A 23,187-nucleotide genomic window follows, 5' to 3' on the forward strand; every position below is an offset into this window, starting at 1 on the left:
TAGGTGTTTTCTCTTTAAATAACAAATTTAATCAAAATACATCTTGCTAAGTTTACCAAACAATATCTTTCTTGATCTATTTATGAGAAATAGATGCTTCATGAACTCCTAAATATTTAGAACCTTGGTGGTTTACATAGTTATTTTTCTGTCAGGAACAAAACCCTTTGTATTTCTGGCATGATTCTGCATCATCCTGGTAGACGATCACCTTCAGCTTGTTTGGAAAAGTGACTGACATACCACTCACTTGCCAACTACTCGTGAAATTTTAAAATTCCTCAACATTTAATCTGTGCCCACTGAGCACAGGGAGAATTTGCGAAAAGAAGTACCAAAGAAGAGGAAGAGGCCTGGAATAACCTCCATAGCAGCATGTTCCATTTATTTTTCACAGGCATTCAGGATTTTTGATACTTTAAGTAGAAATATTCATCCCCACAAAGAAGTTCATGCAGTTCCAGCAGAAATGAGAAAATACCTTTGGTATTGGAATTTCATAAATATAAATTGCTAAGAATCTCAGGAGAAGCCTGCTGTGCACAGCTATGGTCAGGGGCTCTTGTGGATGACTCATTAGGAGTCATGTAAGCTATTCGGTTTACTACAGTGTGTTTTCTCTGTAAACACAATGAACTGCACTTCTGTAAAGCTACCTGGTTATGGGTTCGCTCGTTGTGAAATTGCAGCGGATCTGCCAGTACTGATCTCCAAACTCTCTGGATAATCATAATAAATTGCAGTCCTCAAATCCTGGACTCAAGAATAGATGTTTGGATTTCTACCCCAGCAAAGAGGGAAGCCAAGGCCCAAAGTCACTATATGTACTTCAGGGGACCACACTAATCCTAGAACTGTGATATTCTCCATTACCTCGAAGTGGTGCTCATCCTGAGGTTCAGCAACAGTAAGGGTAGGCTTATGAAGTCAGTGACAAGGCACTTATGTGTCAGAATTTCAGCACTGACTACTGCGAATGACAAATGCAAGTCATTTGCTTGAACACTAGTCCAGGGAGGATGGAAATTCAATGAAGAAATGGGGAGCATTTTTTGTTTGTTTTTCTGAATTTGATATTGAGATGTGCTGTGACCCTGTAAGTAACACTTAAGTTTTGGAAAAGTGCAAACCCTTTGCCAGTGGCAAGTCTTGCATGGGAAGTACATAACCTCTAGGATCTGCTAAGTGCTTGTTTGTTTTTCCAGTATTTACTGTGACAGTGTTTGCTTTGGTAGAACATGGATGATGAAAAGAGTCTTATTTCTTTGGTAGATAAATAATCCCCACCCTATTACCATTTTTCTAGGAACAAAAATGCAACTCTGTAGTAAATGCTAATAGATTTAGTTGAAGTTGCTTAAAAAATAATTGATCAATTAGTCCCAAATTTGTTCAGTATAGTTCTGAAAAATTAAAAGCTAAAAATCAATACACATAATATTAACACCAAAGTCATTGAGAAGAACATCTGAAATTTTTAATATACCAAATGGTGAGATTTAAATGATGACATATACAGCAAGATTTGAGAAAAATATATGTTCCAACTATTTCTGTTTTCAGACATTCACAAGATACTTCTGGTCTCTTGACCACATGCTACTTTAGCAGCATCCAGGATTTTCTCATCATCACTGGAGTCTGTGAAAACCCGATATCCTTCAGCCCCTAGAACAACCATCACTGCATTTAAGATATAAGATATGAAGAAACTCAGACTTCTGTAAAAAACACTTTTAAAATAAACTTGTTTAATTTAAAGAAAAATAAAAACAACAAACAGAATACAACTTCTACTTTTCATTAAAGCCTGTGAAATTACAACAGTTTCACAATACCTTTCTGGAAATTCTTTAAATAGGTAAGCATTATATGTAAAACTTTGGCACTCTCAGACATAAAATGCCTGATATGCTTGCTATGCCACAGAAATGTGCATGTACATACAGAAAAATGACTTGCAAGTGTTTGTACCTGTCTGTGATGAAAGATGTAAAATGATGTAACCTGGTATCAGCTTGTGTTAAATTCTTTATTTATATATGCCACTTCCTAAGTGTCACAGCTCCTGCACTTACAGCTAGATAGTATATGGTTTTACAGATACATTCTAAAATTGTGTTTTAATGACACTCAAAATCTTGGGAAAATGCCTCAGATTTTACTTTTTCGTATTTTTGAAAGAGTTTTTATGAAGTGGTATGATGATTTCCACATTACTATTTTCTCAGTGTACTTTTGGCCCAAGCATTAAGTAGTTACTGAATTAGTAATTAGTAATCCACAAAAAGAAACCCCTCCCACATCAGTAACTAGTATGTAGATACTTCACAGTCTAGTGTCCTGCTTTTCTCCCTGTAGCTCTCAGTACATTATTAATGGCAGTCTATTGTCAACTACTTATTTGCTAGCTATTGGAGAAGTTGTGAACTTGAAACCAGCTTTTACAGTATCAGTAAAGGCATCTTCCTTAAGTACAAGGGCTATTTACATATTGAATCCCACCAGACATTACAGGTTTGATGCTTTAATTACACGCTCAAAATTAAAACCAGTGATCACATTCACAAACCTATTGCCATGTTGGGGGCTCAAAGACTACTGAAAACTATTGACTAAAGGACATTGATAGCCTTCCTGGTTCCCTTGGAAGTTTTGTTTTTTTTTTTTTTTTTAAATTAAAATGAGAAATAGAGGGGGAAACCAGAAAGTGGGTAAGGTGTATCTGTGGTAGAGAAATTGTATTTTAGTAAAGAACAGCAGAATAGTTCTTGCTTTGAATGCTGACACATCAGACACCAAGCCTTTCTGATAAAATTTGCACCCTTTGGGACCCTGGTTTCACAGGTGGCACAGCAACAGCAGTGTACCATGTGGGAATTTCCATATGTTCCCATTCTGAAATAATGCCACATCAGCCTGAGTCAGTCTGCTCCAGACTGCTGTTGGTGATGGCAATACACTTCTCACTAATGCTTTTACCTCTGTTACTTACAGATCTTATATGAGCAAATTTTTGGGAATTGGAAAGTATCAGATGACTAACTCTAACAGAAGCCTCCTCTAAGAAGCTTTCTTTTTCACAGCTCTCAGTGGAGTAAAATTTTTACTCCAAGACCTCCAAGCAGATAAGCAGATCTATTTTCCCTCTACTAACACGTATTTAGCACAGAATTACTGAAGGCAAAGACTAAAATAGTGTGAATAGATTGCAGAAATGAAGTCTGCAGCAGCTAAACTTGTCTGCCATTTCATTAATTTCTGCTGGCAGAGACCTGACTTTTGCTTGCTGTGCAACAGGAGACTCAATGAAGGTCACACTTATGGCTCTCTAAAACAGCAAATCAGGGCATACAGTGGTGGAGAGTGAGGGAAAGAAATCCACCTTCTGGTTTTGTAGCCTAATGTAATCCAACTGTTATTTCATATTTCCATCAGAATGACTGAAGAGTGAAGAATTAAAAAGGGCATCCGCTAGGCTACTCAAGTCACAACAATATTTTCTAATGCTAAGACATATTGTAGTGATATTACTGATTTATGTGTTGAAAGATCATTATGCAAGGGAAGTATCCAATTTGATTATGTTTATGTCTGGCCTTTTGCCTCTCAATTACACTCACATTGTTTGACTTCAAGTAATGTCAGGTAAAATGCTGATGTTCTAAAGTACCTGAAGAAAAACCTTAATGATGGATATTAACATGGCAGTCAATTCTTGAGGTAAAATAAATCAGGTCCTATCAGTAACTGTGAATGTTCTCCAAGACATGCTGAGAAAGGCAGCAATCAAGATAGTGATACAAAACATTGTTCTGCCATTCCAAAATCAGCATTAGGATAAACCAAATATTCTACAGCCTGTGATAACAAATTTATTAACCTCTAGTATACAATAGTCACAATTGTGCACAGTTAACTGACATTTGTTGAGAGACTCCAGATACTTCGAGATAAATGGAATTTAATTTTTAGGGAGAGAGTGATTCCTCTTTATAATAGATGTATAAAAGTACATCTTAACTATTTACTGCATGCAAGTCATCTTTGTTAGCATCATATAATCTTATGCAGTAACTTATCTCTGCAAGAATCCATCTGAACTCATCATTCAATTAATGCCTCTCTTTAGTTGAGTGCCAGCCTGATCACTGCATTAACCACCTCATACAGGAATGTAGGATAAAATTTTCAGTAATTTCTTGGCAAACACAGTTCTCTATTGGCAACGCAAATTAACCTAAAGATGGGCACTCTGGCCCAGTTTGGTGCATGTCAGCTTACTATATCCTTCAGTTGACTGTATCACAACTATAATGTTAGTTTTGTTTTCTGAAATGCATGTCTACAAGGCTAACTGGATCTGTTCCTGATTACAGGAATTTTCTGAAGTTATTCATAATTTGTCTTTAATTCAGCCAGTATAATCAATTCAGTATGATAACCAGAACTGAATCTGATGTGTCAAGCAACCTCCTCTTTATGGCAAACAGGGTAAAGATACAGAAAAATAATCAGAACTGCAGAAGGAACATAAGATCAAGCAAAAAATCAAAAAGTGCAGCCTTCTTCAGCTGTATTATACTTCACCAATTGTTCAATTTTAGCAGAACAATTTACATTTAATTCACAAGGATCAGAAAACATTTCAGAGTGTACACACATAAAGCAGTAAAAATGTTTCCTTTCAATGGCAGCAAGCAATTTATCAGTGTGGTAAGACAAGTGTGCATGGAGAAGGGAAGAGTGCTTTGGACAAAGACACAGTAAATCTTTAATGTCATGCATAGTGACATGGCATTTTAAACATCTAAAGAAGATTATTTCCTCCTTCCCTCTCCCCACTTTTTTAGAATCTTACTGGAAACAAACAAGCACTATTTATTTGTTTTTCTGAGAGATTAAAGTTCAGTTCTTGTACTTCTCCATCCCTAACACAAAGCTGAATCGGCTGAAACCTTTGAAAATTAGACCAAATGAGCCAAGCAATAGCAAATATGAGTGGAGTTTTTCAGTTTATTGGCTGGACAAGTGGCAGGACTGACATAAATCAGAGGGAAAACCCAGTACACCTGAGAACTGGGAACTGAGAAGGTCTTTGAGGCCAATTCCTTCTGTAGTAATGAGATTTAAGAAGAGATTACTTGCCTTGATACCAGGTACTGACAACAGATGCATCCCTGAGGAGCTGGCAGCTGTGTAATTTATGGCAGTCTAAAAGTACTCTGGAACTCACAGGGTTTTGGAACAGTATCCTACAAAGCGGGTGGCAATCGGGTGATGAAATCATAGTATGTGATGTAAAGTTTTATCACAACTACACACAATATATTACACAGATACAGTTTCTACATCTATTTCACGTACCTAAAGATCGCCACTTACACTGTTTTTTTGTTGACATTATCTTCACTGAGACATAAAGTCCTTCCTCACTGATCCCTCCCCTTTAGCCTCTGCAACAGCAAAATAAAATCAGGAACCATTAACTCAAGTCCTCAAACTGTTTGGACTTCAGCAATCTTACTTAAAACTGTTGCAATCACATAACAAAGAACAAACTAATTTTTGCAACTGACCTGAAATTCTATTTCTTCAATAATGAAGATTTGAGATCCACTGACTGCTGATCAGATACAAGACATGAAAAGCAACATGCAGGCATCTTTCCATGATTTCTATCATGACACAGGTGAACATAAAGATCAAAGAAAGTCTGTTTTTGCAGTCCTACTGCAAACAGGCAAAATGCTTCAGAAATTCACCTTGCCACTTACAAATTCTGAAAGTTTTCCATTAGTGAGATACAGGTTATTATTTCTTTCCCCTCATGCTTCCAAGTCTCCATTGTAAACAAATCAAAACCCGCCTTCTACTAATGCCATCTCCACTGTAACAAATCTTACATGTTTTGAATGTTCTGACTGTATTCTTCTGGAAATTTTAATATTTAGAGAATGATGACAGAGCATGTGTAATTAAGAAGTAATAATGGAATAATACATCTACCCAACATCTATCATAATAAGCATTATGGGAGAAGAATAAGCCCAAATAATGTTTCAGAAAAGCTAAATTTCAAGGAAAAAGATACTATAGTACGAAGTTATGGCCAAAAATACTGTATTTTTAACCAGCAATATTTTTGAGGGGCAGTAACTGTACAAAATTAGTTTTCAAAAACCCTATTTCTGTCCCTCAAACAACACACAATACATGCATTTAAATGACACTTTAAGAACAGCAAATATGATCTTTATTTTTAAATACTGTTTAAAAACATATCTGACACCCACCCCGAAGAAAAAAAAAATTGGTCAAATAAGGGTTTGCTATAGCACAGTAAATGAGGAATTCAGCAACAGACTTCATCTTACACTATTTTGAGAGAAAAAACTCAAACCAACAGATTTACAGTAAGATTGACCTGGCTGACTTTCCATTTTTCACACTATCCTCAAAATCTCCCTCTACTCCATTCTTCTGTGCAGCATGGCTAATGTGAAAAAGCTTAAGTGAAACTTACAGTAAAATCCCTTTACCTAGCTAAAAAGTGACCCTCAATGCATTGTTTACTATACAGAAATGTTTCTGGTTTGACTGATGAAACTCAAAATGTTATGGCTAACCAAGAGCCAAGAAAGAGGAAATATCAGTAGCTCCTCTTAAAACTAAACATATGGTTTTGCAAGATCCCCACTAAACTCACAAACTGGACAGGGACAGATGGCTTTACATGTTTAATGCATTTTCAATTTTAGTATTTATGGTTTATGTCAGAAGAGGGACTGTATTTACAAAAGTGTGAACTTCTAAAAACCACAGTTAATTACCTACACCACGACATTTTAACTTCCTAACTTATGACAACCTCCCTAAAACATATTTACTCTACTGGTCTCTTAGCTAGAGGTAGGTCATTTTTTAGGCCTTGTTAATATGCTGTGCACAATTCATTAGTTCACTAATGTATTAGTCTGCAGGACTACCATGCACAGAGCTCCAAGAACAGCAGCACATATAATAAATTAATTGGCTAAATTTTATATTTTTCACGTGGATTAGCATGTCTTTATTTTCTCCTGATATTTCATTCTTTTGTGAAGAATGTATTAACAAGGAAAGGGTCATGAGGCTGAGTAATCTGGAAGTCTTCTGAACCTTACAAACAAATGCTGGGAGTCCAGCAATGTCTTCATATGCAGCCCTTTCTCCTCATTTAGAGTTTTAGCAAATCATGCAGTCAGTTCTGACTTATATCCCAGCATAAAGAGTCTCTTCTCCACTTTCAAACTGTAAAAAGTGACTCATAATCATGTGGCAGTATGATTAAAAACTACAGTCCATACACCTTGACAATCAAAAGAGTCTGAATTATAAAAAGTAAACTGCCCATATAGCTGCATCATCCTACATATGCAAGGACAGTGACAGTTAATTTGTGAAAAAGGCAAGTTCAAAGTTTCTGTAAAACACGTATTACAACTTTCTTGTGCTAGCAAACATCTAGAATACACAGGTTCCCAAGACGTTTTCCTTCTCCCCCATATATGACATTCAAAGAAATCACTTAATTTTGGCAAAGTTAAAAGGGTTTCTGTCTCGATATTTCTGCCTTAGCTTCATATTAGAGGCACAAACTTCTGGACTCAAGTACTGTAAGGCATAGTAGAAACCACCAATTAAAACAGCAGCACCACTACCACAACTGAATACACTGCAGGTGGGACCAGCTGCGTGGTTTAAAAAGGAAATGTTTTTGTAAACTGTCACACTGTAATGCTGTGTTAGGTGAGTTATGTAAAGCTTGCCTATTTGGTTTTTTGTGGGGTTTTTTGTTGGGTTTTTTTTTCTTTTCTTCCAGAACATACTCAAATGATCTAAACATTGCTACAGATTTGACTTATCTAAAACATACCATAAGTAGCCCAGTGGCACACACTCTTAAAAACTTTTGCAATCACAATGTAACTACAAAGCATGAGTAAACTTCTGTTTTGCTTTTATACAAAACTTAGAACCACATTTCCTTCTCCCTCACCCAATATCCCATAACAAACCAAAACAAACTAAAAATCCCCAAACAAACCCCAACTTTAGTAAGACACCACTGTCTGGGGTTTTTTGTTTGTCTGGGTTGGGTGTTCTGTGTGTGTTTGTTGTTTTTTTTTTTTTTTTCTTTTTTGGCTACAGTTCCATTTATAGCACTAAGCCCAGCATGGACAATGTATTCCTGAATTAAAAGAAGGGGTATTGTCAACAGTGGAACTGTGCGAACAGAAACTCTGTTGTATTTATAGCAAGATCAGGATCAATTTTGTTATGCTGTATATGTAGAGTCACTGCTCTGATCCCCTATTCAGAATGTCAGTGTCATTTTTTATTACCTAGCTATACCTGCTTTAGCTTTATTAAGTAAAATGATTAAACTCATTAAAATCATTAACAACAGTGACTTCCTGGGTGTTGTTGTATTTAAGTTTTCTGCAGTTTCTGAAAAGACTGTTTGATTGTTGATGTATTTTTTCATTATATTTTTTGGGTAACAGAATACACTCATTAGTACTACTGTACAATGATTTTGAAATACCTCTAAATTTACTTTTCTATAAAGCTGATTAGAAAAGTAAAAATAAACTAATGTGAATCTGCTGAATAGAAATTAAATTTATATCTAAAATTTTATGCTCCAATCCTAGACATAACAACAAAAGTTCTAGTAAGACTGGTTTCTACATCTATATAAAGCCCTGACAGGATTTAAGCATTATTCTGAACGCAAATGGCCTCTGACTTGGTGTCTCCCATTTAGTTCTACTCAGGAATGTGCAAATGATTTTATACAGCACGATGCTAGTACCACTCTCTACAATAGTAATTTTTTTTTTGTAAATAAAAAACAACAACAAATCCCTAGTCAGAAATAAACTGACAAAATTTACATTATTCTCTCTTAAAAAAGTAAATAAAATAACATTATTTAAAATGTGAATTAGCTATAAGACATACAATACAATAGATACATATCAATACAGCACATTCAATTTGCCGAAAATTAATGATCACAAAGCCAATATGGATGCCACCATATATATATATATAGATGTATGTACAATGATTATAGCATTCATAATTGCACTATACCTACAACCAGTTTTAAATTACAAGGTGTTTTAAGAGGGAGCAAAAATTAACAACTGTTCTTATTATTGTTGGTTTAGATTTGGGAGGATTAAGGATTAAAAAAGGTCTTATTAGTATTTATTGTTCAACTTTGGTGATTGATTAATAAGCCATTCTTTTTTCCACCTCCCATCTGCTGCTATGAGGCAGCAACTTCTGTGTTAAGTGCACTCTAGTGCTACTTGTCATTGCAGATAATCAACCCAATTATATGTCTGAGCTTCGAGTTTTCTATTGCTTGCTAGCAATCGTGCACCTGGTCAAAAAAATACCTTTCAATCTAAGCTGCAGAATAAAGGATCATCACTGTGTGCTGCATTTTTTGTTGTTAAGGAAATTGCACATTTAAATTTCAAGAATGATTTTGTTTCATTTACATTAATAAATCTTTTCTAAAGAATGTTGAGAAAGGCTATTTTGCATGAAAGCCTATCAAATGTCTGTAAATCAGTTAGTTAACACTCAACCTTATTGAGAAAGGTTCCTGAATGTTATTTCTCATCAGTGATTTCTTGTTATCCAACTAAAGGTGCCTTGATATTATTAAATAAAGTAATCTCATGCCATACCTGACATAAGGATTTAAACTGTCTTTAAATTAGCAGACCACATGCATGTGCATGATGCACCTTGTAGCATGTTCCCTCACACTGTTGGTTTTGGCATTAGAAAATAGAACAATTTCTGAAAAAGGGAACATGAGAGCTGAGACTATGTTTGTTTATCATTTGGCAGTTGACTCAATCAGGTCAGTTCCCAACCCATCAGTTTGGCATTTCAATCTGTATCTTATGTTTCAAGAGTATTGTTTTTATAAAACACCAGATCTGGCAATATTAATCTTATACAATAAAAATATTTTTTCTATTGTGGAAAAAGAACACTTAAAAAAGCTCTAACTTAAGAAAAAAACCCCACACAACTGAAAAAACAAAAAACAAAAAACCCCACTGTTTCAGGCTGTAGCCACTGGGGAAGATGTAGTGTCTACATTTCTATTTGGCATTTATGAATCAAAGAAGAAAAAGAAATGGCACATGGCAAACAAAAAGATTCTAACATACTACACATATAAATCCCAGGTGTGTCTTAATTATGTCATTACTGTTTTCTATGCATCTTTCTGAACTGTGAAAATATGGTTACATTTATTGTCTTAGATAACTGTAGTTCTATTTTGCAATTCAAATATTCTAGTCCCAAAACTGAAGACAGAATTAAGACATCCCTGTCAAGAATTTAAAAATCACAGTATCAATACTTTTGATCCTTCAGATAAAGTACATACTATAAAATTAGAATGACTGATGATTTCAATTCATATGATAGTATTTTCCTGACCAAATAATTCAACAGAAAATATTCCACCCAGGAATGCAGGGAAAAAAAAGGCCACTGTACCTTGTAAAAGATAAGAGGGAAAGAGGGAGAGAGAAAGGGTCAGGGGAAGAGGAAACCAGCTTGATTTTGCTTCATTAGCAAAACCTGCTAACCTTTGTAATGTATGACCGAGAATTTAAAACACATTGAGTCACAAGTTTTTGCCTAAAAAATGAGGAATGTGCTGTGAATGTACTTCAGCATCTTTTGTTTTTCCTCCATATAGTTTAAATTAAAATCATAATATTAACTACAAACTCTGTGGACATTCACAGAGTCCAGGCCGGCAATAAATTAGTATTATGCAAATTGTGTTCACAGATAATACAGTCCCTCTTGTGTATGTTCAATCACACAAACGTAGTTTCGAAGGGCCTCCTAGACACAGTTAGACCAGGTTGTACTCCTTCAGGTTTAACTGTAGGATTGTGTCCTTGACAGCAGCAAAGACGAAGCGGATATTCTCTGTGTCTGTAGCACATGTGAAGTGGGAGTATATAATTTTGTCACTGTCTGGGTTCAGGTCTACAAACATCTTCAGGATGAACTCTCGTGCCGCTTGTGCATCCCGCTGTGGTCCTGATAATTAGGAAGAGAAAGTCAGTTTTCTTAAAGCCAATTCAGTACTTGAATCTCTTTTAACAGAAAACAGGAAGGGCTCAGTCTGTAGTCCTCATGTAAGAAGGCTAATCAATAGCATCATACACCAGCTACTTTCTTCCTAGCAGGAACTATGAAAACTAAAGACGGAATGAAATTTCATTAATTCTATCAAGTTAGAGCTATCATATCAAAGCTGATCTTTTGCTGATGACTATCCTCTTTCTTTGATAACATTTAAAACAGGGAACTTAAAACTGCACAGAATGGAAACAGAGAAATTAGCTACACTAGTAAATCTTTTAAAATAATGTTAACAGAATTGGTGAATGTTCAGTCTACATGTATTATATTTAAATTATACTTCAGTTATTTTAGCATGGTAATACTTACTAGTTTTATAAGTATTTTAATAGGTAATGAAGTTAGACCCTGAACTGTTCTGACACTGTAACCATTGGAATGTCATTTATTTTAGTGATAATAAAATACACATGCTCTCCAGCTGTAGCTGTTTGATTGCAAAAGGCTCATGTTCTAACAAATCAATTGTTATCTAAATTATGTAGCATAATAATCCTATCAGATCTGAATTAAGGTTGTAATTCTCAGAAGGACAGAGCTAAACCACATGTTCAGCTTTACAGAAGAGAGAAGGTAAAGTAATGACTTCCAGCCTGGAACAGTAAGAATTCATTTACATTCACAGCCAAAAGAGCAGTGCAGAAGAAAGAACATAAGACATAGGCTGTTGAATTCTGTTCCATTATTCCAAGCTACTTCCAAAGACCATTATTCCCTTGCTCTCCTATTTCTGGAAGTTGTGTTTCTACAGAACATGCATGTTTTCTGTGTTGCTTCCTTCTATCTTCCTTAGTCCTGTCATTACATGGTAATAGAAATAATCACACTCAACCCTTGCAGGTAGCTCTGTCCTTCAGTGCTTATGAAATCTGTACTCTGGAGGTTAGCACATGCCCACATAGTTTTCAACTTCATGATAACCTGTCTTTAATACTTCAAGATTACAATTGCTAACATTCCAGTTTGGGTAACTATAAAATTTATGTAGAGAATGAATGAAAGAGAAATCATGTACTTCCTGGTGTGCTGCAAATGCATGTGGAGGTATGCACACGGACACATATACACATATATGAACATACATACACATATACAGATAACATATTTCCTGAGATGTAAACAGATCATAAGATCTCCAGGAGACGGTTCAATGCTTCTGCAGCTTCTAACACACAACAGACTCTAGCCTTTGGCTTGGTCACCCAGTTCTATAGAAAGAGCAGCAATGATAAAGTCTCACACTACCATGATTAAATTTGCAGTATTTGTGAATGAAACTCTAAGACTTTCAAAGATACTGATTTCTTCAAAGTAAACCACTTACTATTTTAAACAACCTCCCAGAATTTTCAGCTTCACAGTAGCTAGACACAGCCCTATCTCAAAGACTATATCCAAACTTATTTATCTAATCAGATCTCTACTGACCATCATGTAATTTAAATTTTTGTTTGTCTGAAGTTCAAGAATAGAAAACTGAGGCTTGAAAGAACATTTAATACCTCAGGAATTCAGAAAAGAATTGAATAAGTCAATGTTGAATTTAGCCTGCAAAGTGGTTGTGATCTGCAGACTGTTTACCCTCGCTTCCCCTTAAACAGGAATACTTTCCATACTTGAATGTAACAGATTTACTCTTTTATTCAGCTTTTAAATATGCTATTCACTCTTTGATGGGACAAAGATGTTTATTTATTTATTTTTTAAATAGGAGCATTTAGTTCTTTAGACCTCTAATTATATGAGTTTGATTTTTCTCTGTTACCAAGGCTACCATTCAGTTACCTCACAATAGTTAGGTTTTTACCTCAGGAGAACTTTCTGAAAGTACAGGTTTAGTAGAAACTGCTGTACAATCCACACAACTTTTTACAGACAAGCACATTAAGCTTCACATAAATAATGTAAAACTAAAATACAGGAAAAAAAGAGGTGCAATAAAATGGTGGAAGGAATGGTACTGGTTTTTCTGAGTGGCACACGGAATTTTTTTTTATTTTTTTAGCTTTTATATTTCAAGTCTAAACCTTCACTCCAACTTTTAAATTGAAATCCTAGCAGTCTGTAAAATCCCACAAAAGTTCAATAACATTTTAAAAATTTAGATTATTAAAAATTGCAAAGCAGCTCTTTCTTTTTTGAAGTGTAAAATATATTAAATTATCTATGTGTCTAGCATTTGGACAAAGCTATTACAATTCCTCATTACTGCAGTGTAAATAGACCATGAGCTGTCATGTCTTTATACTTACCATCATACTCTGGAAAATAATCAACTAGGTGGGAGTACATAATTTTCTCCTCTAAGAGATCTTTTTTATTTAAGAACAGAATGACTGAAGAGTTCTGGAACCATGGATATGTGATAATTGTCCTAAAGAGTGCTTTGCTTTCTTCCATTCGATTCTGGAATAGAAAAGAGAGTGGAATTTTGGTGGACATGAAAATACTTTTTTAAAAAATAAAATAGTTCAATTTCACTTTGGTAAATTTATCCATTTCATATTTTGCATTTTCCTACCAGTCTGTAAGGTTCAAGTAATTAAATTACAATTAAAAGACAAGAAGTTAATTAAATATGCAGACATATTTTTGCAAATTCAACTGCTCAAGCATAAATATTTTTTAAAAGACAGGCTGTGTACATGAAAGCTGTAACAGGTGTATTTGTAAAGTCTCAGTATGCACAGCTGTGATCAGATCAGCTTTAAAATAGCTGCAAGTAAATTTGGAACCTGAGAACTGTTCATCAACAGCAAAGACTTGTGACATAAAATCTTAAAAATCTGTGAATTGCTATTTTTTTCTACCACTGGGTTAGCCTTTACTTTAATTACTTAACTGCTCCTGAAAATACTCTGCATTATAGCTGAAATGTTTAGTGAAGCTACAGTTCTATTTGTAACACTTTTCTGCCTTTGTAAAAGTAAGTTAGAATTTGGTAACAGTTCTGAGGAACTGTTACACTAACATGAAGTGGTTAGTACAGAGAACAGATGGAGCTCAAAACAAAGGAATTACCTTACTCTTTTTATTATTTAAAGCTGCAGCCCCTGAAAAATACTGCTTCACCACCAAACTGTGCTCCAGAGAACAGCAAGAAGGTGAATCATAGATAACTGTAAGTAAATCTTTACTTGCACTGATTTAATTTTAAAGGAACAACCATAAACATGAACAGGAACTTCAAAACGATAAACCAATCAACCAAAAAAAAAAAAAAACAACCCCAAAACACCCCAAACCAAACCAACAAACCAAACCAACAAAAAAAAAAGAATTCTGTTTTGTAGCAGAGGATTATCTGGTCTCTTACATCACCACAGGATCTTCAAGCAATTTCTTAAACTTTAGTTCATGCTGGTATGGGGTTTCCAAATATACTGACAGATTTGAGAAACTAATGCAAAACCTTTGCTTTCTTGCAGTGAGCAATAACTCACATTGATTTCAATGGTGCCAGGATTTCATTCAGAAAAGAGAGAAAACAAAATGTCAAGAAAGCAGAGCATAAAACCTAAGTCCTGAGATTAACTGTTAATCAGACTGTTTTCTTCCCAACATTCGAGATAAACTTCTTTCTCGAAAAAAAGCCTTAGAGAACAGCAATGGGAACTACACAGGATAGCTTTCACTTCCACAGCTTGATGCAAAAGAGAAGGCAATGCAAACTTACAAACTACTGTTTAGATTATAAATATTAACCTAAACTAATTAACACTTGGTTTCTTCTAATGTGGTAGAAAAGCAATTGCAGCATTCTTTCACAGTAAATTTTTAAGCTAATGAAAACCTCGCATTAAGCAAAGTGCACACCAAACACAAAGGAATTATTTATCTAAAGTAAATGTTCCTGTTTTTCACAAAAATCCTTCAATACAACAGCCCTATTTTCACTTATAACTCTGTTGGGTTGGTTTTTTTTCCATATACGTAACACCGAATTGCAAAGACAAAATAAACTAACCTATTTGGACACATTTATGACCCTTCCTCTAGGAAAGCTCAAGAAAATTGTCATCCCAACACTGTTACTAGACCCAGAATACATTTTCATTTTCTATTTTAAAGCTATGCCAACATGACAAAGCAGAAAAGGCATGCAGACTAAAGTGACAGTGATATATGCTTAAAATTTTTGTCATTCCATCAGCTAAAAAATTAAGTGCTGCGTACCATAAAAATACCAGAAGACCTACAAAAATGAAGAAAAAATATTGTGTCTTCAATGTAAGAAGAGTATGTCTTACATTATATAATTATCATGACTTCTGTATAATATGAATTATATTCCAGAGTCACTTTTTTACAAATTTATGTCTCTTAAGTCCTTTGAGACCTGAACTGAGGAATCTGGCTTAAACCCCTCCTTGCTGACAGATCTCCTAAGGATTCCACTCAGACAGGTAAGAGATGAAGCGGGTTTTCATGACTTCAAAGAATAGTTCAAGTAGTTAAAAATCAGTCTGGAATGCCAAAAAAGCATACTGTTAAGAAGGCAGTGTAGAAGAGCAGAAAAAATTAATGCTATATCAAATGAAATAATTACAACCTTCAGGAATTTTCCAAAGTGTTCAATATATACAGTCTAACCGAAAGAAACCCAGCTGCTTCAGAAAAAATACATAGTTCAGGATGTCAGTAACCGAAGTCAATAAAACACTACCAGATTATTTCACCCTCATTCACTTCACTGTATTGTTTAGTGTAATGTCATGCAGAAGCCACTTTCCTCCAAGTGTCATCCAGTTAACTGTATTTCCAGAAAGACTCAGGCTAAGTCTGATTCTGAGAGAACAGGCTTTGAAGAGGCAACAGACTGTTGTCCTTGCTGATTTTGTATTAAATTAGCCAGTCGTAAACAAAATTAACGGAAATTCAGACTTGTGTGAAATCATAAAAAATGAACATCATATTGCCAGAGCCCACTGAGGTAGAATTACTTCTTATGGTACAAGGATCTTGCTCTGTATTGTCTTATCAGATGAGGCTATTGGGAATGTAAGACAGTAAGGTCTGTGTAGCAAATGGTAGCTCTGACGAACACTACCTTGGCACAAGGATTATCTCAGAGCGGAACCACAACAGAACAGCCCTTATGCACCTCCATTTGCAGAATAAAGCAAACAGCAGGGATTAAGACATCAAGAAGGCTGCAGACACATTTTCTAAGGAGCTGGCAAAAGATGGCAAGCTGTCTGAATCAGTTAAGTAAAAGGTCACTCTCCTTAAGATCCATTGACAGGTCTATGAATTTTCATGATCTTTCTCAAGGAAAAAAAAAAACCCAAAACACAGAATGCTATGTTCTGTCCGTGTAACAGAAACATAGAAAAAAGACTTTGGGTATCATTGTTTATCTCCTCTGTACATATGTCACATTGCAACACTCCATAGACAAATATACCTTCAGAGAAGACACAGGTAATAAGATTTTAATTTTAAATCAGAATTTTAAAAAATCAGATCAGTTAATTCAAGGGATTGAATACAAATTTCATATAATTTGCATATTTAACAAGTGTCTTTCAAAGCTTCCTAAAGATATCGGAACAAGTACCAAGTACACTCAGTGAATAAAGAACTGTCCAGATGGCTGCATGTAAAGAGTTGTGATCAATGGCTCTATGTCCAGCTGGAGACCAGTAATGAGTGGTATTCCTCAAGGATTGGTGTTGGGACTGGTCTTGTTCAACATCTCTGTGGATGACATGGACAGTGGGATTGAGTGCACCCTCAGCAAGTTTGCCAATGGCACCAAACTGTGTGGTTCAGTTGATATGCTGGAGGGAAGGAATGCCATCCACAGGGACCCTGACACGCTTGTAAGGTGGGCTGATGCCAACCTCATGAAGTTTAATCATGACAAGAGCAAGCTCCTACACCTGGGTCGGAGCAATCCCAGGCACAGCTACAGGTTGGGCAAAGAAGAGATTCAGAGCAGCCGTGCGGAGAAGGACTTGGGGGTGTTGGTCGATGAGAAAATGAACATGAGCCAGCAGTGTGCACTCCCAGCCCAGAAAGCCAACTGTATCCTGGGCTGCATCAAAAGAAGTGTGACCAGCAGGTCGAAGGAGGTGATCCTGCCCCTCTATTCTGCTCTCGTGAGACCTCACTTGGAGCATTGTGTGCAGTTCTGGTGTCCTCAACATAAAAAGGACACGGAACTGTTGGAACAAGTCCAGAGGAGGGCCACGAGGATGATCAGGGGACTGGAGCACCTCCCATATGAGGACAGGCTGAGAAAGTTGGGGCTGTTCAGCCTGGAGAAGGTTGCATGGAGACCTCATAGCAGCCTTCCAGCATCTGAAGGGGGCCTACAAGGATGCTGGTGAGGGACACTTCTTTCGGGACTGTAGTGACAGGACAAGGGGTAATGGGTTGAAACTTAAACAGGGCAAGCTTAGATGGGATATAAGGAGGAAGTTCTTCACAGTGAGGGTGGCAAGGCACTGGAATGGGCTGCCCTAGGAAGTTGCGAATGTTCCATCCCTGGCAGTGGTCAAGGCCAGGCTGGACAGAGCCTTGGGTGATATGGTTTAGTGCGAGGTGTCACTGCCCATGGCAGGGGTTTGGAACTAGATGATCTTAAGGTCCTTTCCAACCCTAACTATTCTATGATTCTATTTGACCCTTGCCTTTAATATGATGTACTGCTTATGTACAAAACAGTTTCACATTACAGTGTTTTTACTGGATAGGGACAGGATGACAAGGAGTATAGAAGAAGTTCAGCACTGGGGATCTGACCTGTAAGATGCAATGCGAAGAAAGCCTTGCCAAACCAAGCAACAGTGCGGCTCTTGGAAAAGAGGACAAGAACAGCAGGGAGCAGGCAGTACTTAACAGTTTGTTCAAGCACTTGATCTGATTTTATGAGCCAGCTCTACATCACCAAATTGCTTCCAGGAAAATATTATTTAAACTTCAGTGGAAAAGGCTGCAACAAGAAACCTGTGAATTACTAATGTACAGAAATGTACAGCTGGAGCTGGCTCAAGGCACTCTTAAGTAGCTGACAGCCATTCTCAGAAGTGATGCCAACCTTCTCAGCAACTCCCTTCTGACAGCAGCAACAAGCTCACCATGGCACCCCTGGCTTTGCAGGCAGCTGGCACAAGGAAAATGAGCACAGGATCATTGCTTTCACCATCACTCAAAATCTGCTTGCCTGAAAAACCTCCCTACTCTGCTTGTCTGCAGTCAGTCCTAAATTGCATATTGGTGTTACCAGCCATTACTCCATTTTCCTCCTTATGACATAGAGATGCCAGCAAAAAATTCTCACATTCTCCACACAATCTGTCATAAATATAACTAGACATAAACCCCACCTTTTGTCACATTTTATATCCAAATACAAACTCTTCCTCATTTAAAAAAAGAGTACACTTCTTTCTACCTTTTTTTTAATCACATGCTTCCAGTTTTCATGTTAAAATAATGGATTTTTAGTTTGAATTCAGGTATTGAAATTCTCTTTGCTATCTGTTGTTCTGAAAAAAATACGTAGTGTAAGTCCCACAATTAAAGAAGTAATAATTTATAACTGCTTGATGCTAAGTTTGCAAATTATGAAAAATACATGAAAAGCCGTAAAATAGCATTTAAAAGCTGCATCAGTTGGTACCCCGTGACGGGAAAGCTAACACAGTGCTTTAACAGAAAAGACCCAATACAACATTAATCTGAAACAATACAGAAGAAGTAGTGGAGATTCACCCATTACTGTCTTTATGATTGTCTAGAGTGGCATCTAGTGGGCATATTATAACTTACGTATCAAATGAAAAATGTAATCAACTTTTGTCTTCAAACTTTTTAGTAACTTACAGAGTATCTGTTAACAATACTGGGATTTCACAGACTTTGAGGGACTGAATTTTAAAATGATGTGAAGGAAGGCAGTGAGGAGGCAAATAAAATGCAATTTTTAGTCAATAATTTGCACTATGTACCTAACTACATTTATGCTGTTAACAAATGTTTATTTGAGTGAGAGGGCTTTCAGAGATAATAATTCTAGAAGAGAATGTACTGAAGCAAGAAAGCATTAGGAAAAAAGAGCAGAGGCTAATATTTGGAAGTTGTTTAGTATCACAGTAATGCAGTCTACTACTTTACTTGACAAAATCTTGTGCATGTGGATGGTTTTTGTGCAAAAGTCTGTATTAATTATGAATGTCTCTGTTCTCTGAATAAGACTTCCAGCAGTCTAGCTGCACAGAGAAATCTACAGTGTATTCCTTGGCTATCTATTTCACAGAGCTACTACATGAAAGCTGGGAAATAACAGAAGAAATCAGGAAGTAGGAGGTAAGTACTGACTCCTCCAGTATGTAAAAAAAGTAGCTACAGGAGCAAAATTGGAAATGCTTCAGATTTTTGCCACTAGTACAAAGTAAAATCTTGAAGCGACACTGCTGTAACTAGCCTAAGAAAAATCTATTTAAGACTACTATCAAAGAAAAAAATCTGCAGTGGTTGTACAAATATTTTGATGAGTAACTCAAACACAGTAAGAGACAACTTCAAACACAGAACTTGGGAATAATCCATTGAAGCAACATGTTCAACAACCATCAAAGCACAAAATCACTGTACAAAAAAACTGGCCTAAAAAGTTGCTCCAAAAACATGGTCAAACATGGCCATAAAATATTCTTCAAATAAATTCAAAAAGGCTGTTAATCTTTATGAACTAACATGAATGCCAGAATAATCAGTTTTTCATGAATATGCACAAACAAAAGAAATGGTGAAAGCATTTTAAAATTGAATTGACATTGAAAAAAGTCATTTCCACTGATCATTGGGGAAAAAAAAAAATAGAAGCACTTATCTTTGCCAGCAATTGCTGCCAACACCAACATTTACCAGCAGTGTTTCTGGCAGCCTCTGCATCCATGTTCACAATCATTCAACCTCACATTTCCATTATGAACCACCCACTTAAAAGACAGAGAGGATCTGACTCTTCCTTCCTTATACAAATACTTCCCAGTAGTGATACTTTACATTCAAAAGGTTCTTTATCCACAAACCAAAAAGGAAATACCTATGCATGTATGTGTGAACAAGTATGAACAGATACCATACATACTGCAATAAAGTTTGGCACAGGTGGTTAATGTGTTATTTTCTCTAGTTTCAAAATAAACAGTGAGTTCTGGAGATTTTCTTTCCCATTGAAATAACATTGTTAAATAATTCTGAAGACCATTTGAGGACTTCAGTTCTATCTGAGAATTCATATTATGCCACTGACCTATGCTCAACTGTTCTGGATTGCTGAATGTTGATGAAAAAAACAGACAACTAAAGTATTACATTTATTCATGATGCATAAAAAGAGAAAGTGCTCTGATCTCAATATTGTTTTCTTTCAGCTCTCATGCTAAGCCATACAGAACTAAGCTGTGAATAAGGCACACAAAGTGCTGGAAGAGAAGTGGAAGCATGCCCAGATGTGAACAGCAGGAAAGTTCCAATGAAAAAATAGAATACATGCTTGAGATAATTGCCGCCTTTCTTATTTCTGTCCCACATGAAAAGAAAGTGTGATTGGAACACTGTACCAATGTATCACCCATTAACAGATTGCACTGATGAATGGTACAGAAGTTCCATCTATCTATTCTGCAGATGTATTTTATCCATATCCAAAATATGAGTTTGTATGCCTACATTAACTAATCTGCATACACACACGAATGCAAACACAGTAAAAATACCTATTGTAGGTTTTATTTAACTGCTTTAATCTAATTTTACATACATTATCCTTTAATACTTTTTAACAAACCAAGCAGCATCCATCCTTTCTACTTGGAACATCCTAAGAAAATAAATATTTCCACCAATTAAAAGAACTGACATCCTTGCACAGTGCCTCTATTCAGTGCTTGAAGCACAGAAATGTCACAGAAAACCACCCTATGAAGTTCCTTCACAGTTTCAATTTGCAGTTACAGCTGAGGTACTGAGCCATAATTTTCTAAGCAGCCTGTTTTGATTTCATGCAAATGTTATGATAAAATCACAAGACAGTTCTTCAGTGTAAATTAAGTACTGTGGAAGTAACTACACTAATTCAGATATCCAACATCAAATAAAGGGTTTTAAAGCTTATGACATGACCACAAGAATGTTCCCCTAGGAAACAAACAAAAAAATCTTTTATTTGTCAAACAATTATTTTTCTACTTAAGAGAGAATTTATAGTGGAAAGGACCTCTGGAAGTAATCTCGTCCAACACCCTGCTCCCAGCAGCACTAACATTGTTTATTATATCTAGTTGCTCATGGCCATGTCTAGTCAAGATTTGTACATCTCTCTCTGGGATGGAGATCCTATGCCTCTAAGCAATCAATTCTACTTCACTCATATGTAGCTATCACTTTTCAGCGCTTACAATCTATGAACACCAAGCTAAACACAATTTTACTGAGGGGCATTGTATTTACATACAATTTAGTCACTAGACAGTTTTAATGATTCCTTGGTGGTAACGTTTTGGGCAAGCATTTGTTTAAGAACAACTTTCTTCCCCAATTATTTAGCTCTACACCACTTCCAAAAGGGACTCCACCAGTCAGATTGTCCCTTCTACCTTCCATCCCTCCTGTTCCACTTGTCTGAGTACCCCCTGAATTGCTGTTTGTCCAATGGCCTTCAGAACCATTGCTTGAATCACTTCCAGATCTACCAGTTCTGTTCATATCTCAAAATACAAATGAGAGAGCGTGAAGTCATAGCAGCAGGATTCTCAACAGTGCAAGCAGCAGTCTTCACACAGTTTTGGCTGCTACACTACTGCACATTACACAGCAGCAATGGAGCAGGTTTAGACAAGCTTGTGGGGAACACTTTCTGTTCAGAATGAGAGCAGTGACACATGCAAAAGTATTTGAATATTTTAAAAATGACTGGCCAAGACTGGCACAAAAAAAAATAAACATGCTTAACATATCAGGTTAGATTATACAGATCTTAAAGCAGACCAAGGGTTACATGAGGTAAGGCAGTGAAAGCCAGTGGACTGATAAACGCAAGGCAAAAGCAAGAAGCTGGAAAAATTATTTTCATGACATAATTTCTGTGAATATCCATTGACCAGTACTGTTGTCAAGATCACAGAAAAGACTGATCCTAGATAACAGTGTAACGTGTGAAAGGACAACACAGACAAAGTAAAGGCAATATTAGGCATAACCTGAAGGTGTGTATCTAGGATTTCTTAATCCAAGGAATCAATTTCGCTATTATTTTAAAAACTCAGAATCCTTAAGCCATTCCAGCCTGCTCCACACATTACAAACATTTTCAGAGAAAACTGCAATATGGGATCAGTAAATACATGAATTATGAGGAAGGGAATAAACCAGTGCTCTGGAATACCAACAAAATACAGATAGACTGGCTACAGTTTGCCAAAAGCCAAAACAAATGTCACAGATGACTGCTTAGCTCTAAGACAGTCTGGTTCCATTCCAGGCCTAAGGCTGCTGGAAAGTGCTACTAGGGGTACATATGTATGACTTGAAAACAAGAACTGGTCTGAATTAAAGTTATGAACATATTTTAAACTGAAGGTTCAGAAAGGTTCAGAAGTTTTCCACTGTTAACGCTAATAAGAAACATTAATACTATAGCAGTGATGTGGAAAAACCATCTGCAAGACAATTTTGAGGTTTACAACTTCTGCTTCCACCAAGTGTTTCAGAAGTGAAATCCTGAAAAATCAAAACAGCTTTATGTGTAAAGCTATCTTTTTCAGAACAATTTAAGAATAGTTATGTAATATATAGTAGTTACATAACACGCACGTCCAGGAACACACTTTTTGCCTTATTTCCGTCATTCTCTTACACAGAAAGATCAACATGTGTACAGCCATAAAGAATATTCAAATGTTTCTTTCACGTGCCAATAAGCAA

General features: G+C 36.1%; 1 protein-coding gene across 1 annotated transcript in view; it reads right to left on the minus strand.

Annotated features, from left to right (window-relative positions):
* Nucleotides 1–1,455: 1,455 nt before the first annotated feature.
* The window catches only part of LOC101874778 (guanine nucleotide-binding protein G(q) subunit alpha), a 128,332-nt gene continuing 106,600 nt past the window's right edge, over nucleotides 1,456–23,187 (minus strand). Inside the window, exons 6-7 of the mRNA XM_034072632.1 lie at nucleotides 13,500–13,653; nucleotides 1,456–11,142 (exon numbers count right to left, since the gene is read on the minus strand). Coding sequence (XP_033928523.1) covers nucleotides 10,952–11,142; nucleotides 13,500–13,653 — 345 coding nt within the window. The 3' untranslated portion in view covers nucleotides 1,456–10,951. The remainder of the gene's footprint in view (nucleotides 11,143–13,499; nucleotides 13,654–23,187) is intronic.

Source organism: Melopsittacus undulatus, chromosome Z, assembly GCF_012275295.1.
Source record: "Melopsittacus undulatus isolate bMelUnd1 chromosome Z, bMelUnd1.mat.Z, whole genome shotgun sequence".
NCBI lineage: Eukaryota > Metazoa > Chordata > Aves > Psittaciformes > Psittaculidae > Melopsittacus > Melopsittacus undulatus.